The sequence below is a fragment of the Leptinotarsa decemlineata genome, unplaced genomic scaffold (assembly GCF_025532065.1).
Source record: "Leptinotarsa decemlineata unplaced genomic scaffold, Ldec_3_MD MMD2_P_RNA_scaffold_2, whole genome shotgun sequence".
Lineage (NCBI taxonomy): Eukaryota > Metazoa > Arthropoda > Insecta > Coleoptera > Chrysomelidae > Leptinotarsa > Leptinotarsa decemlineata.
The window spans coordinates 13,320,066-13,338,475 of record NW_027412529.1 but is presented as its reverse complement, the minus strand read 5'-3'; the positions used below and the strand labels follow the sequence as shown (position 1 = coordinate 13,338,475).

The 18,410-nt window shown below is 34.5% G+C and overlaps 1 protein-coding gene and 1 long non-coding RNA gene across 9 annotated transcripts in view; one reads left to right on the top strand and one right to left on the bottom strand.

The window, feature by feature from the left end:
* The window catches only part of LOC111507460 (uncharacterized), a 97,876-nt gene that overhangs the window by 63,694 nt on the left and 15,772 nt on the right, over positions 1 to 18,410 (top strand). For all 8 annotated transcript variants that reach the window (XR_012467647.1, XM_074183815.1, XM_023162761.2 and 5 more), the window contains one exon: positions 11,572 to 14,061. Coding sequence is in view for 7 of the 8 variants with exons in the window: in XM_074183815.1 (XP_074039916.1) it covers positions 11,572 to 14,061 (2,490 nt within the window). In the remaining variant the exon portion in view is untranslated. The remainder of the gene's footprint in view (positions 1 to 11,571; positions 14,062 to 18,410) is intronic.
* LOC141486168 (uncharacterized) lies at positions 5,181 to 7,848 on the bottom strand. The gene is made up of 2 exons (XR_012467675.1): positions 6,579 to 7,848; positions 5,181 to 6,371 (listed from the first exon to the last, which is right to left on the bottom strand). It is a non-coding gene; the product is annotated as an uncharacterized lncRNA (long non-coding RNA).

Genomic DNA, 18,410 nt, shown 5'->3' with positions numbered 1-18,410 from the left:
TACGAAGTTTCAATTCTCAATTTTCATGATTATTTCCTACCACGTAGTAACGGCTACATCCATCAATTCATTTTAGTTTTATCTCGTCATTCGTGGTCCTAGTTTTATTTTCAATGATTTGGTTTATTGGCTCAACTAGCTACCCGCCCCGGCTTTTTTGTCAGTAGACAATACAAACATGTTTTCTTTGAAGGATACTCTTGAAAGAGCGACATTTAATTCGCCCGGTACCGCCGCAACCGCTACGTCCCTTGATTTTGAATCTGTAATATCTTCGAAAATATCCATTCAAATTACATGCTGTAAGGAGTCATATTGACAGATCAGATGAAGAAAAAGATGAAATGAAGATAATTTTATAAACGCATCTTTTTCTCCGCGACTGGCGCCCCAGATGAGATATTTAAAAGTTTCTTATTGCTCATATACAACATGGAACGAACCTACGCACAAAATTTCAGCCTCCGAAAATATACCGATATGGAGAAGCGGGAATGAAAAAGTAACTTCATTTTATGAACGAGCCTTTTCCCGCCGCAAGTGGCAACCCAGTTGGAATATTCAAAAGTGTTTTCTTATTGCACATCTACAACATAAAGTGAACCTACGTACGAAATGTCAGCCTCCGAAAATATAGCGGAACTGAGAAACAGTGATGAAAAGATAATTTTCAAATGTAAACGCGCCTTTTTTACCCTCACGAGATGCTCCCCAGTTGAAAAATTTTGAAAACCCTTTTTTAGTGCGCATCTAAGACCTAAGAAGTACTGAATTCAAGGTTCTTAGGACTTTCGCATTTATAGGTATAGATTCATGTATTTCATAGTGAGGATGAGACCTCATTTCTGCTAACTCTCTTTTTGTTTCAGTTGACATTGTTTCTGTGTTTTCGACTTTCTATTGTATCATTATACAATATTTTTTATAAAGTTATAGAGCTCTGTCAAGCACTTGGATCTGTTCGAACATGATAATGTGACTATCTTCTCTAAGTATATGGTTAATATTGATTTGTCGGTATACCTGAGGTAACAATTTCGACTACGTTCACAGAGTCAAATTCTAACACATACTATGGAACATCTAAAGGAACAATTAATTTAGGCCAGTCTCAACTCCCTACACTGTAGGTTAATGGACTGACACCTATCAGAAAACAACTTCTCCTCTGGCTAATACCACGAAGGGCGTTGATTATATCCGACAGGTGTCATTGCAGAATTCTTCACTGAAGTCATTCCTGCATATGCTGTTGGCAATAGAACTGCCGCAATAAATTTTCAATTATTGGAACACACTTGCAGACCGTTTCATGCTGTTTGGCTACTCATCAGTGCAAGGTAGTGTCTATGATCAACATAAAGTCGATGCTTTCCGATAATTCAAAATCAAATTCCTTCTGAATATCATTCCCCGAACTAGGCTGAAGCGGACAACAAACAACAGGTTTGTCATCGCCCCATCTGCCTGTAAACGAGGTAACTAACGGTATATCCAAAATTTGCCCAATTCCTTTTATAAGGAAAGAACACTTTTCACATATAGTCAGTGAGCATACTTGAAGACTGGATATAAATCAAATCATCTAAAGGAACAATCCGTTCTGCTCCCTACAGTGTAGGGAGTTGAGACTGGCCCAAACGAATTGTTCCTTTAGATGGTTTGATTTATAGCCAGTCTTCAAGTATGCCCACTGACTGTATGTGAGAAACATACTTCAATGATGTCAATGTAGAATGATTCAAATCTAAAAGGAATCAGGTATACCCATAGTATTGCTGACATTTTTCTGTTGTAGACTCTCTCTTATGTATTTTTCAGCCAAATATCGTTTACACTCAATGTTCCTCCAGAATGTTCTCCCAGGTTCCCCATTGACATTTTCCGAACATTGGCGTCCAACGTGGGGCCACTATGAAATACTAATATTACTTGTAATATTTTGTATATAAGCATTTGAATTTTTTGTGGATTAGCTCTCGAGTGCAAGTGCACTTGCACTTGAGATATACGTAAATCTGCTCACAGAGATATTGAATTTAATAATAGAAAAAACTCATTAAGGAATGTTATCTTCTATACGATGTGTTGGTTTCAGAAGTCCTAAAAATAAATGGGTTTTTATTTTCAAATCCTCTCGCTATGTTTTCCAAAGGAATTTCATACCTTATACAATAGGTACCTACTATAAATCAATTCAACTGAATGTTATTCGTATCAAAAAATATATGTTGAAAATTCGAAATAACAATCCAAATAATAATGTATACCTGAAGTTTACATATTATTACAATGCTAATTATTACAACACTGAATTATGTTGTAGGTCGGTACCTTATTTTTTGTTAGAATTAATGAAATTAATATTTTTTATTTTATGTCGAAGATAAGAGATGAAACAAAAGCCTATATCGCAAATGATGTATGTAATCATGCAACTAGTAGCTGAATAGCATCCATAAAAAGTACATATACTCAATTATTGTGAATAATTGCATAGTACATAAGAACTTTCAGAGTTCAACTGTGAGTATTGCAATGAAAAAAGACAAAAGTCGGAGCAGCTGTTATATAATTATATAACGATTGAATTTATTAGACCTGTTTAACAATCTGAAATATTATCCATAAATTATAATTTGGAGCTTCACGAGATGACAGACAAGGTCATCTCCTGATGATGCCAAATTTCTTAACGAAACTCTCATCGACAGACAGTGTTTTTGTTCTGGTATGTAAAAAGTGTTTCCGATAGATTAATTTTATCCAGAGATGCCAAGTTCTACTTATCAAGGCTAATGTTGATAACGTTTGATATCTCACAATCTGAAATATTATCTGGAACAAGATTAAGATACCCGAATGAAATGACTGGATTATGAGAAAACATCCTACAAATAAATACAATTGATACGATACCGAGTATATAAAAATTGAAAACATGTTATTCGCTAAAATATTACGAGTTTGTTATTATTTCAAACAGCGTAGCGTTTTTTTTACTCTAACTCAAAAAAATGAATTTCACTTTTGAGTTTGTGAAAAAATCACAAGACGGGTCACATTGAACATTGAAAGCTTGTCTTGATGAACTAGATGGTATTTGACTTTGTACGAGCAAAGTAATCAAAGATCGACCATAAAATTATTCTTGCTCAATATAATGCCAACCTGGATTTCTCCTAGTTTTTTTTCTTTTTCAGAATCGCTAACGTTTCGTTTGTAATTTTAAAAATTTGTGTGATATTGAAAGTCATATTTGTTAAGTAAATATGATTTTTATCGAGGATTTTCAAAAGTAAATCAAACAAAAAAAACTGCAACATTTGTTAGTTTTTTTTGGTTCAGAAGACGGAAGCAGTTTTTGGCCTCCGAAACGTTAAGATGAGTATCTGTATTCTTTATTAGCTATGTTTTTATTAAGCATAGTATTAAATACGGCAAGTTACTGATAAAAAGAACATTTTTCATTGAGAAAAATATTTTTGAGTTTATGCAGTAACTTATCGTGGTGAACTAAACAGTTTATCCTTTCTACACCTGTAATAATAATAGCAGAGGAGCCCACGATGCAAAATGGGATTTACTCGAGCATCATTGAGACATATCAGGTTGCAAAGCTAAGATAATAAGAAGAAAAAAATGTTATATTATAATATATACCTTTTCATCGGTGGGGGAAGCGGCTATAGATTTTTAAATATGTTGAAAAATACTGTTGCATGGACATACTCGAGAGCGTTAGATATTGATAGCATCAATGTCCTACGTATTTTTAATAATGTTGGTATGTTAATCTGATCGTTTGCATGATGTGGGTGGTTGTACGGAAGGGTTAAGAGTGAAAAGAAAAAAAATTTAATCGAGCACGTCGAATTTTCTGAGGGGGTGTTGAGTGCAACAAAAAAAGCTCTCATTCAATATTCTGACTCATTCAGTAACTTATCGTGGTGAACTAAACAGTTTATCCTTTCAACACCTGTAATAATAATAATAGCAGGGGGATTTACTCGAGCGTCATTGAGACATATTAGGTTGCAAAGCTTAGATGATAAGAAAAAAAAATGTTATATAATATATACTGTTTCATCGGTGGGGGGGAAAGCGGCTATAGATTTTAAAATACGTAAAAAAATACTGTTGCATGGACATACTCGAGCACGTCAGATATTGATAGCATCAATGTCCTACGTATTTTTAATAATGTTGTACGTAAGGGTTAAAAGTGAAAAGAAAAAAATTTAATCGAACGCGTCAGATTTTCTGAGGGGGTGTTAAGTGCAACAAAAAAAAGCTATCATTCCATAATCTGACGCAAACTCGCGGCCATTATTATAATGTGCAAAAAAAATTCGCCATTTTGAAAAACTCAAGCGCGTCAGATTGAGATTTATATGGTTCATCTTTATGTTTTAGACGTGCTATATTATAATCTGACGAGTATCTAGAGGGATTCGCTTAATCTGACAAAAACAATATTTTTTAAATTTTTTTTTCAATTCATTGAACTTAATTAATTGAAAATCTGAGGAAATAGCATGCAAATAAATAAGTGTATGTTTTATAAGTAGAATACTTGTATTTATAAGAAAACAGTTTTAAAAAAATGCTCAAAAAATTTAATTTTTTATAATCAATTGAATAAATAATGGAGAAAAGAGAAATGAAACTTTCTATGTTTTTTACCACTTATATTTGTAACTAACATTACTGCAGTTTCGTCCTATAAGGACATTTTCAAACTTATACAATATAACAGTTGAAGTGATAAAAAACATAGAAAGTTTAATTTCTCTTTTCTTCATTATGATTTCCTACCACGTAGTAACGGCTACATCCATTAATCAATTGATTAATTAATCATCACCTTCATCTTCATCACGAACGAGTCTCTGTGATCAGCTGTGATGGCGTCATGACAACAGAATTCAGAGTGGGGACGGAGTGAGAGAGTAATAGATAGAGAAAAAATGAATAGAGATAAGATGAATAGAAACTCGGAGAGAGAAATATAGGTATCACACAGCTGCACGCATTAAACTTTATCGACGAATTTTTGTTATTTCGGCTTGCGGAAATCGTCAGATTATATATTTTCCGTTATCCTTGAATTATTTCCTTCAAAATAAAAAAAAATAGCTATGCTTGAGAATGTCGAAATGACGTTATTTTTTTACAACTTTGCTGCCCTCCCCTTTCTTTACGTCACTCTCAAATTGTCAGATTACTGGAATATACACTTTTTAGCAGGTAATTAACTCACCCTACCTTAATCTGACGCGCTCGAGAATTTCTGATGATCAATTTTTTTTACTAATCTGATCCTTTATCCCCCACAGGCGGCCTTATATATGGGGGTCATATTTGGTGGAGGTACTTAACCGGGTACAAGGTATCCCCCTGTATATTAATCTGCCGCGCTTTAGTAAATCCCGAAATCCTCGCTTGGGCTCACCTATCATAATTTCTCCATTACAATTTTAAATTTCTTTCAGGAAAAAAAGGTGGTTTGATTTTAATTTTGTTTATTATTTATTCATAAATGATTATCATATTCTATTTTCTATTTGACGACTTTGTACACCATGTAAGGTTATTGTTTTTGTCTATATCATAAATCTGATAAAAAAAAATAAACATAAATCATTACAAGGTAAGCAAATATGTGAAGTCATGTGTTATTTTTTTTTGGGGTAAATAATATTCTCTTTTTCGAGTTACAAGACTCAAAATTTCGGCTTATTCATTCTCGTAACAATCATTGTAATTGACGAAAGTTGGTTTTTCATTCACCAACGGGGAATGTATGTTTCGCTAACACAGTAGCTTTTTTGTAGTTAATTACGTACTAAAAGTTCATTCTTACTCTTATATTTATATACCCGACGTAATCACAATTGAAATTACCTACTCAGGTACTTACTCGATCAAATTTTATTGATTTTATTAATTATGATTACCTAAAGGATATTATATCAATTCTGCATCAATAGTAATACTTCATGGGTTTTTAGAAAAACTAGTTCAATAATCGTGATCTATTCAAATTTGATTGGTCATTCATTAGAATGTTTGAATTTTTAAGTATAATGTCATTGCTTCCAAATAATTTATCTTTAAACCTTTTTTTTTCTATGTGAAAAATTTAGAAATCTTCCTTAAAGATATTATTTTATTCTAAAAGATGATTTGAATATGTTGAACTTGTTTTCTTATTTACATAGCTAATAGGATGTTCCTGGATACGATTCCTAAATGTTCTGTCAGTTTGACCTCAGGACAAGTTCCATATTTGAATTTATATACTCCTGATTTCTCGAATTTGGATGTTTTGTCTTCATTATTTTTAACTGACTTTCCCAACTTATTACCTGTAAAATATGAAATTATAATATCTTGTTCATTCAAAAATGACGCCACTTTTTCGGTTATTCGTTCAAAATATGTTCCAAAATATAATTTTGATTTCGGTTATCAAATTTATCAATAGGATTAATATGGATCTTCATCAAGTAATCCGAATCCATCAGAAACTTAACGTACAAAATATTTCTTTCTTTATTGCATAGGATAGTTACCACTTTATGTATGATCGAAAAGATTGATTTTGTTAGAGGTTCCATACCATTGCTTTTCCATTTAATGAAACACGTTACAAATTAGGTGAGACTTTTTTTACCCAGCTTTCGTTGAAGCTATCTTGTAGCTATCTTGTATACTGAGTATTCAGTTGAAAATTTAGATACTTTTCCTGTTCAATATATTCACAAAATGAATTAAATGATATACAAAAAGTGTTTCACTCTCATCTGGTTTCTTCACGGTGAAATTAGGCTTCTTATAACTGTGAAATGTAGTTTCTTCTGACGAATAATCAAAACTTTTCGCTCCAAAACAATACTCGGAAAAAACTTACTGCGTGGAAGTTATATAACCTGAACAAACAACTCAATCTAATCTTATATTTACTATCATAAAATATTATTAGTGTTGAATAAAATGATACACGTATTTATCAATTCTCAACGATAAGATAAGGACTCAATAACAGCAGAGGTGTAACAAAGCTGGATGGAAATAAGATTTCAGGTGTTTACAAAAGTATATATAACGGAGTATGATTTACGTTGTAATTAACGACTGGTGATAAAACTGTATGTGGGTTATTTGTTGGTAATTCAATGGGAACCAAGTTACCCTACCAAAGTAACATATTTTGAATTTGAATATTATAGAAGAACGATATTTTATTTATTTCAAATATTTTCAAAAAATATTCGAAATATCTATGAAACTAATTGATATACTTTCGGTCTTCCAAAAATAATCATACAAGTACCAGTAAAAATATGAAATTCATATACAGGGTGTTCCAAATTAAGTCGACACCATTGCCAACTCCGTTATTATTGATGCTACAAATTCGGTTACATGGGCAAACTGGTGGCCTTCTCGATGCCGAAAACAAAAAAAAGACAGTCGCGTTTTCAAAGTATTTCATATTATGCTATTTTTTCAATATAACACCCTATATTTTATCAAGCAATTCGTAATAACATTCTCAACAACAAAGCTCCTTTCTTCCTACAGTTGGAAATGTGGAAATACTTATTTCTTTCACTAGTACAAAAAATTTCTTTGTTTTGGCGAATGAAGAGCTATAAAATATCGAGTAAATATTCGAAAACACCATCTTCTTGTTGAACACGGCCATCAATTCTATCAATTATAGTTTCAATATAATTTTTCAGTTCATCTACATTATTATGTATTATTTTGTTCACCTCATTTTTCAGAAATCACCGAAAATAAACAATGATACAAAACAACAAATGATACTTAACAGTACCATTTATTTTGTAGCAATCCATCTGTTTTCAAAACAGTCTCGCAACATCATTTTTACGCCACTGAAATTATGTGCTGGTGCTCCATCCTGCCTCTAAATAGATCAGATCAAACATTAATACTAAATCATCTTTGTGGATTGTGAAGATGGACTAGAAATGGATTATGTCTACTCAAATAATGACAATTCTACCCTCACCCATCACCCTTGTCATTCGAAAGTACCAAAATTGAGTGTTTGTACAATCATGAGGTTTTTTTGTCAAAACAAAGATTTTTTTTGTACTAGTGAAACAAATGAATATTGAAAAACTAATTAACACACTTTATTGTATGATTTTCACTATAAAGAGTTTTACAAAAACCGCGACACGTGTTTCGCTATACAATAGCTTTCTCAAGCAAGTTTATGCTTGTTTTTGTAAAACCCTTTATAGTGAAAATCATACAATAAAGTGTTAATTATTAATTTTTTAATATGGATTTTTATCAAGTATCGGCCAGTTCTATTCGATTATCAAATAAGTCGCTCATTTTCAACTTTAGGAAGAAAGGTGATGTGAGCTTTGTTGTTGAGAATGTTATTATGAAACTTTTTTGTTTTCGGCATCTTGAAGGTCATTAAAAATGCTACCAGTTTGCCCATTTAATTGAATTCGTAGCATCAATAATTAGGGTGTTCCAAACACTCTGAATAATGGTAATATGTTCCGAATAACACTGATACAATAATCTTCTGTTTACTTCGAATTTCAAAGAGTAGCTTCTATTATAGAGCCTTACGCAAAGCTTTTGAAAAATGATTTGTAAACTTTAATCACTTCTTTTTTTATGAATTGAAAGTATGTTGAGGTATTCTGACAAAAAAATCTGAAAAAAGAAAAGGATTATTTATCCAAACGTATACCAACTTTATAGTATAAAAATTCCATTTCTTCCATTTGAAAGCAAAATTTATGAATAAAATTCGAACTCTATGGTGATTTACATTACGCAGTAACTTTTCACATCAGTAAATTCTTTATCGATTCAGCTTTATTTATTTTTCAGATTGTGGAAGAGTACATATTCAAAAATAAAGTGGAAAATAGATACACACAAAAGTTGTATCCTATCGCCCTTTCCCAATGCCTAGGCGTAAACTTTTCAGTGTGATATAATGGATCACTTAAAATGAAAACTGTCAGAGGATATATTTTCATAATTATTCAAGTGTTGCATCAAATTACAAATCAAACAAGAATGTACTATTATAATTACTATTGTGTCAACTTATGTCTTGATTCTGAGACTCTCTAGTATGGTAGGTAGGTAGGTCTGAAGTGAGTGGGCTATTCGACCTTCCACCGCAACCCGCAAGGGTTTATTGTGGCTCACACATATTCACACTCGGCCAAATAAACCCACCTTCTTAACGAAGCCGGATTAGTTTGTATGGTGAGTGGTCTTTTAGGTCAGCTGGTGAGAGTATGGATCTGCCGAACTCAAAGAACCTGATTCGGCAGCTGGGCAGACACAAAGTATATGCTCTGCTGTTTCATCATTTTCCAGACACACTGTCTTCCGACAGTCCAAGTCTCTGCATATGATGATTCAAATGACAGTGACCTGTAAGAAGGCCTGTTGGACATCGTAATTCATCTCTACTGTAGTCCAACAACTGTTTGGAATCAAGCTTCGAAGGGTGAATAAACGCCTTGGAGCGAGCCAATCCTGGAAGATTCTGCCAGAAGTCCATAAATCTTCTTGTCATCCAGGTGTTCAGTGTTTGTTTGGCAAAGCCCAAAGCGATGCAATGATAGGTTCTGGTCCAATAAAGCCGCTTGCAGCACCCTCCTTTGCAAGAGAATCCGCAGCTTCATTGCCTTCCAGGCCAGTATGTCCAGGAATCCAGACCACTCTCTATTTTGAGATGTACCGCGTCTTAAGTTTTTCGTTGTTCGATGTTTCTGGTTCACGAAGGTAGTGATGTCATTGATCTATGTACAATGAATTTATTGAAAGTATTTGCCAGCCTACGATGTCTGAATTTATATAAAATTGAGAAAACAATTCATTTTGTTGAATCTGAAAAATTGCGGTTTCATCAAAGTAGTTAAATCTTCCTGATATCCCGAAGAGAGCCAAATTTCTCATCCTAGACTCATTCTCATCCTTTTTTGTAATATTTTGACCTATCATGAACCTGAAGTGAAAATGGTTTTCGCTTCACAGTCAAGGAAGGCTTGTTTTTCCAAAAACTGCAAATATTCTCAATTTTTTAATTTTGAAGCTAAATTGAAAAGGTGGGGGAAGGAGCAGGGTATGCTCTCTACCATTTTATCAGCCGGTGTATTCAGAATTGGAAAAGTGTATTCAGATTCTTGAAGCAAGCTTCAGAAACAATTTAATTTCATTGTTTTTTTGTGTCCAAAGTGTCTAGTATATAGTATGATAGTTAAAAGGTAATCAAAATATCAGAAAACGTGTAATGCCTTCAAATCAAAAAACATTTTTTTCTATTTCGTCTGTATTCCAAATATTCGTAATGGAATCGAATCAGATACCATTCACAGGATTCCAATGCAATATAATAAATGGAAGAATTAAAATTTCACTTTATATGGAACACTGTCATCCTCACTGACGTTTCGCCTTAAGATACTTGCCTTATTGGCTCTTCAATACTAAATACGGATTATCAGAAAAAACACATAATTATGACTTTTTGTCACGGAATGAGTTGAATACATCCATGTCATCGATGACAGTACGTGAATAACATTCATTCGCTCATTTGATTGAATTCCAGCCATAGGAATCTTGTTCAAATTGAAAGGGAAAGAAAGTTTTTGGCTTCCTACTTCCTCATTTTGATACAAAAAACTGTGGGAATCTTCCAAAGAAAGAAAGGAAGCAATCAATTTCAAAAATGAAGTCTATACCTATTTGCTTTCTTTGAAAAATTCTCACATTTTTTGTATCAAGATGGAGAAGTAGAAAGCTAAAACCTTTCTTTCCCAAAAATATAATTTCAATTCAAGTAAATTACAAATGAAGTTTATAGACGATTATTGAAGTGGAAAAAGAGTATCATTAATCATAAGGAAACTTTAAAAAGGTTATAGGCAGGTTGTGATTTTTCAACAACGGATAATCTACATAAAAATAATCCAAATAATAATTTCAATCGTTCACCATATATTTACTAATTTACCAAGTAATTTATTTCATAACGTAATAAGTTTTTATTCAAGCTACTATAATATTTTATACCGTGAGCAATCCATTACACTTTCCAGTATATTTGGTCTTGTTTCAGTTTCTCCATTACAAATGTCCGTAGTCCAGTATTAGCTTCGAGATAGGTAGATTGTGGGTGATTAATTTTTAGATAATTTTCATAATATGAATTCATGAGTGAGAAGTAGTGAAACGTTTACTTTTTTTCATTCATTTTATTATTATTATTATTATGTTCATCATATTATTCCATTGAATTCTATATGTAGTTTCCGGGATGAAACTATATGTTAGGTTATGTTATGTCTATACAATGCCAAAAGTTTGATCTTACTTCCCCAAAGAACATATTCTTGAAGACACCATTATGTCCATCATTTTCGAACAAAAATTGTTAGTTTGCGTGTACAGGAAATGGTGACATTGCTTTCTTTCTGAATTCACCCACAGAGAACTTGCTATTTTTGGTTTTCCCATAAATATATGTAATTTTTATTTCAGGTGCTCCATCTTCTCTATGCAAGACTAAAGATCCTTACAATGTTTGCACCGGGAAGAATCTCCAAATGTCCTGCCAAAATATACAAAATAAAAATGCTGATGAAAATCTCCCGAAGGAAGTCATTACTAACCACATAATAAACTCCATTGAAGGAAAAGGAAGAAAAGACAGTTTGCAAAGATCTACGTCACTCAACTCAGAAAAAAACGTTCCTAGTAGAAAATCCTCTTCGAATATAACCACTAAAGATGTTGGTAATACAATAAATTCCGGTAGACACATATTGCCGGCTATAGTACCTGAAATAGTATCAGACTCACACTGGACAAGCAGAAGAGAACCATCCAGAAATAGTGATGATTCCAGTGTAGGAGGATATAAGTGTACAAACTTCGAGGGCGAATCAAGCAAAGGAATAAGACCTCCCATAAACAAAAGGAGAAAAACAGTTACTGGGGCAGACATTTTCAATAACCCTCCACAGAAAGAAATCGTTACTGAATCTCAAAGTTTGAATAATAATTCACGCGATAGATTACCATCTTCGGATGAGATGCTTGCCCAGAACGCTGTTGCTGCGAACAACTTTCTAAAATTGCATCAGCATCCTCCTAACCCTAATTCTATCGGATATCCAACAGTTCTCAGATCCGAAAATCTAGTTTCTAATAATAGCCAAGTACTACCACCTCGGGAACAAATGGCACCCTCAAAAAATCAACCAGATTCAGTATCGTCAAACTATTCAATGTATACACCTCCCCTACTTTACCCATTGCAACAAAACCAACATGAAATGAACGAGAGACCAAACAATAATTCAAATGCCAGGGACAATGTGTTAAATGGGCAACGATACATTCCAACTTCAAACTATAATGGTGGTATGGACACATCGAACTATCGAATTAATAGTGCTTCACACACAGTACACCCCATGTCCTCGAACGTGAATAGTGAAAATCCACCAAGAAACCATCATGCAAGGGGTGTGGGTTCAAGAGGAGTGAACGATGTGAAGACGCAAGAAGATCCAATCAACTTAACGGTGAACGATATGTTGCGAATGAATCGTAACAAATCTTCAAATAAAAGACAGTTCTCCGAGCCATCAGCCTCTGCGCACGTTTCCCAACACACTAACAATCCCTCTCATCCCACCATATGGTCATTCCCTAGAATACATGACCAAATTTCTAGAATCGGAAATTGTAATACGCAACCATCCCATTATGACGAAGAGCTGGCAAGGGTAAAAATGCAAGAGAAAATGGATCAAGACGTAGGCATCCGATGGTTAATAGATAACGCAAAAGAAGCAATGGTTAAGCCTTTTTGTCTTGATCGCTTGTTTGAAATGAACAGATGCTACAGAAACCTTCAGTCTTTTCTGAACAAAAGAAACGTTTCTAACAAATTGAAAGTAAATATCACATCAACCATAAACGAATTGATAACATACGTTAGCTACAAAATTTTTGGAAGAGGTGATTCAGCACAGTTTCGAATGTATACCGACAAGATTATGGAGGTGGATCTGGAACCACAAAAACCCATACTATTCGATTTCATCAACAGAGGAATCAGCAGATCCAAAAACGAAGTAGCAATCAATGCATATGTCAAAGTGTTAAGAGGAGAAGCTGTGCCAAATTTTACACCAAGTACATGTCAGCAGGAACTCCATCCTTATCCAAATTTCCAGTTCCCCCCTCCTAGCATTCCTCCAAATTCGTGTATTGAGAGACAGCAACAGAATGCTGCAATGCCGTTTAATCAAATACCACAATTAGGAGAACAACACATTTCCAGAAGCAGCATACCAGAAATGTACAGTCAGAATCAACAAGCGATGCCTCACACCATGAGACACCCTCCTGATGTTAGAGTGATTCCAAACATGCATCAACAGAATCCTGTAATTTTTTATCAGACTGACAATCGATGTATACCACCCACAGATCACGTATATCCACAACAGCCTGCTAACAATACAAGAGATTCCTTTCAAGTCAATTTCAACAACTATAACAATACGACATACGTAGGTACAGAAAATACTAAGAGAAAAAGTGGCCAAGATTTGGAAGAAATACTAGCACCTAATATCATCATAGGGACCAACATTATCAAAGGTACGCCTACAAAAGGCAAAAGAGATAAAACATATGGGAGTAAAAAGGACGCCATAACAAAAACTGTTATAGTGAAAGACAATTCGATGGAGATTACTAAAGGTGACAAACACTCGAATATTTCCAAAGAACCAATCAATGAAATCATCTTGGAAAAAGTTCAGCCTCCTACTAATGAAAAAGATAATGATGCCATCAAAGTTCATATAAAGAAGGAGCCGACTGAAGAATCAAAAGAATTACAAAATTTTAAAAAGTATTTATGGGAAGAAAACAAGGGTGTTTACAAAAATGTGATGAAAAAAGTGGCAAATAACAAGAAGCCTGAGGTTATAATGATTGTTGATGACGATGGTAAGAGAAATTTCATAAAACTGTGGTTTTATATACAGGGCAAACGTAAAAAGTCTCTCTCCCTCGAAACTTTGAACGGGGCTAGTTATCAAGGTTGGTCGAAAGTCACATAATCATTTTTAGTACTTTTCGACAAAAAAACATACTACTAAGAAGTCACTCACTGTAGAGGGAACACTATCAACTTTGAGTAAGGGGAGAGTCTTGTGATACCTAGTTTGATAGGTTTTCAGGTTTTTCAGTATTTGTCCAATACTGGCTTATTTTCAGATATCGGACCAGTCGTTCTTGAATGAAAAGCAGTTTTCCATTTTTGATGAATCTGCATCACAGTTGGAAAGGAAGGTTTCGACTTTCTACTTCTCCATCTTGATATAAAAAATGTGTATAGAGTTAATTTTTTAAATTGATTGCTTCTTTCTTTGGAACATCTCCATATTTTTTTGTATTAAGATGGAGAAGTAGAAAGCCAAAACCTTTCCCAAAAAATTATCTCTCCTAAAAATATACCCTTTCAATTCAAACAAGATTCCTATGGCTGGGATTTAGTCAAATAAGCGAATGAATGTTATTTACGTACTGTCATCGAAGACATGAATGGGTGACAAAAGGTCGTAATTTTATGAACAAATTGAGTGTTTTTTCTTATAATATTATCCGTATTTGCTATGGAAGAGCCGATAAGGCAAGTGTTATGCCGAAACATCGGATTTCTAGCAGTGACGATGACAATATTCCAATAAGTGAAATTGTACTCCTTTCATTAATTACATTGTGTAGGAATCCTGTGAATGATATCTGATTCAATTATATGAAAATAGCTGTTTCGAGAGACCGTTTCCTTCCAGTTTGTGTCTCAAAAGTATTTCTTTGCATTATCTACACATTTTAGTATAGAGTTAATTTTTGAAATTGATTGCTTCCTTCCTTTGGAAGATTCCCACATTTTTTTTTGTATCAAGATGAAGGAGTAGAAAGCCAAAACCCTTCTGTCCCAAAAATAATCTCTCCTAAAAATAAACCTTTTCAATACACTACAGTTCATTTCATTTGGGATTCAAAATGTCCACAATTCAATTTCGGACCTTCATAAAGTGTCTTTATGAATTCATTTCATACCTTCTGGAATGTTTCTGGAGTAATGCAGTTTATGCTTTCAGCATCTAAGAATAACTTAAAATATGCCATATCGTTTATTCATGGATAGTATAGGCAAGGACAAAAAAGTTTTCAACTGATGCAAGATGAAGTATCTTCTCATAGACTGGTTCAAGAGTGGTTGGATGGCAAGTATGCAAATCGGTGGATAGGCACATATTGTCCCTTAGAATGGCTCGCTAGATCAACTGATCTATATCTCATCAGTTCGGACTTCCATTGTCTAATATGATATGAATTGATTTGAAATCCCTGAAAGAATCTGTAAAAAATTAAAAAAACAATCAACCAAAAAATAACAATTCTATTAAACAAAAAAATTAAATTACAAAGAAACAACATACAAGCAACAACAAAAAAAATTGAAATATTAATACAAGCTGAAAATTAAAAAATATTATTAACAAGAAATGAGAATTAAAAATTAAAAGATTCCAAACCAAGTTACGTCACGACGTTTCGATTCGTATCCACAATCATCTTCTGGTTATAACTGGACTTATTCCTCCGAGATTCGACTATTCGAGTGCTTTCACCTATCCCTTCTTCCCTCTCTCCGCTTCATTGGTTTTAGCGGGAGATGACCGTTTAGCGGGAGTTGCTCGTTTTCCGCTTAATTAAAGGTTTCCATATGTTATACGTTGTTGGACAACATATATACGGCTTCTTTGAATTTTCTCCTAAGCCAGTGTTCCTCCTTGTGGATGATTCAGCTTGAGCCCACTTGATGTTATGTTGATGAGTCCAAATATGCTCTGCTTTTTCGGATTTGCTGGTTTCTTCTCGCTCTATGTATTTCTTGTGCTCAGCAAGGCGAACTTTCAATGTCCTCTTAGTTTCACCGATGTATGATTCTCCGCACTCGCAGGGTATCCGGTAAATGCAATTCTTGGAATCGCAGTCCGCACTGGGTGGCCTGGTTTTCGTGAGGCTGCTACGGATAGTGTTCCCAGATCTGAACAGGTCCTGATGTTATACTTGGACCCAATCCTTCTTATCCTTTCCGATAATCCTCTGATGTAGGGAAGTACAAGTACTGGTTGTGGCGGCTTCTCTTCCTTGTGTTTCTCTTGCTGTCTTCTAGCTAAAGCCTGTTCTACCATCACTCTGGAGTAACCATTCCGTTGAAGGTCATTTTTGATGATGCCTAGTTCCTTTTGGAGACCTTCCTTTGTATTGCTGAGCCCGAAAGCACGGTCTAATAGAGTCTTGATGATTCCTCTCTTAGTCGATTGATGGAGGTTGAATTTCTGGCTCAGATATTGTCCTGTGTGAATGGGTTTCCGATATACAGATGTTTCCCATTTAGTGTCGGTCCTCTTCACCAATACGTCTAAGAAACGGAATTCGTTGTGGACTTCCTTCTGCATCAGTGCAGATTTATTCGTGAAGTCTGAAGTATACGTTTTACGGCTGAATCCCATATCAGAAATCAGGCAACATTACCAGATATCTGGAAGTGAATGTTGCATATTTCAAATAAGAATTAGGATGCACTGGCGTGAGTTTTGAAAACAATTTTTATTGAAATTTTGATGAAGTTTGTTTGAAGACTATTAAAAAGAATAGAGAGCTGCTGATTGCTCAGAAACGACTTATTCTATTCCTAAAAGGAAACCAGTATTGAATAGAGGATTGAAAGACCTGTCGTACGGTAATAATCAAACCTCTCTCTTTTCATGATAAGTCGCTTCGATGCTGCACCACCTGGCCTTCTAGATTTGTTACCAGGATCAAGAGTTACCGAGAGGATAGTTGTGGTCGTTCAGTCAGATTCTTTGGTTTTGAGGTGTATCGAAATCGAGCCAAGCCGCGGAATTTCTCACGATCCGAGCCGCATTTATTTGAGCTCGAGCTCGATCCTAAGGGTCTCGATCCGAGACAAGATTTTCTAAACCATGAGAAAGTCCTGATCACTTTTCGCCCTTTAGAGGTAGTAAAGGCATGTGTCCTCAATTATCTTACTAAGTGCAATTAGAGGGTTTCTAGCTCCCTTTTGAACTATTTAAGGGTTAATTTTTGCTAAACCCTGTCATTACATATGGATACTGAAAGTGGTTGTCCAACTCGTAAAGAAGAAAAAATATACTGAATTGTCAAAGTAGTGTCTAAAATTATAATTTATTTTTAAAAATATTCCCATTCTTGGGAATTTCACAATAACTGAGATTCGCGCATGCTCAGAAGAAAATCGCGTAGATCTCAAAGCTACTGCAACCAAATCATTCCAAAAGTCTTAAAATAAACAAATATCCACGAACATCAGCTCTAAACATCAGTTAACACGAACTGAACAACGACAACTCAATTTCTCAAAATGTTCTTTTGATACCTTCGATGTTTCCTTTCATGTCTAAGAAATTTTATACCAATATTCTCGTTTCTGATGTTGAAAATGGCAGGAGTAGCCTACTGTGAGAAGATCTAGCCCATTTCTCGTCCTCTATGAGCTAGAAAATTGAAAACCCCCAATAAAAGTGTATTTTTGTATTTAGCAAAGATACTCAGTATGTTTATGTTTTTAACGTTGGGAATGACGACTGTGTCACAAGAAGATTCAGGCCTCTTTATCTGTTTAAAAAAATCTGTTTTTCCGTTAATCAGCTGCCGCCCCCCTACGAACGACAACTCTCAGAAGTTGAGAAACTTGTGCGAGCTTGAAAGCTCGACTCGAAGCTCGGCTCGATTTTGAGTCTAGCCAGGCCCAGTCGAGCCGAGGCTGTCTCAAGTCAAAGCTCGGATCGGCTCGAATACATCTCTACTTTGTTTACGTCATGGTTCATAAAGAGACCCATGAATAGCTTAGAGAAGCAGATCTATCACAGCAGAGCGCCGTAGTTGCATGACAATACCACTAATGCCTAACATAGTCGTTATTCATCAGGGACGAAAATGTGTTTTTGAGGCGGACTAAAAAGATATCTAGCTCGTGCCAGCGAAAACACTCTTATTACCTGCAAGTTTTCGATTTATTTCCACAAGATATTTGGTAGACTCGATCAGTGTATAATTCGGCATGAAATTTTATCATTATCGAACATTTACTGATTTTGAGATAAACCTTCGTCTCATAACATTTTTGCGTAAAAGAATATCATATTGCTGATAACTAATAATAGTCTGGGTCACAAGTACTTTTTTTGGAACTTCTGTCCTAGGCCACCGAAAATTATGATCCAAGGCTCATTCGA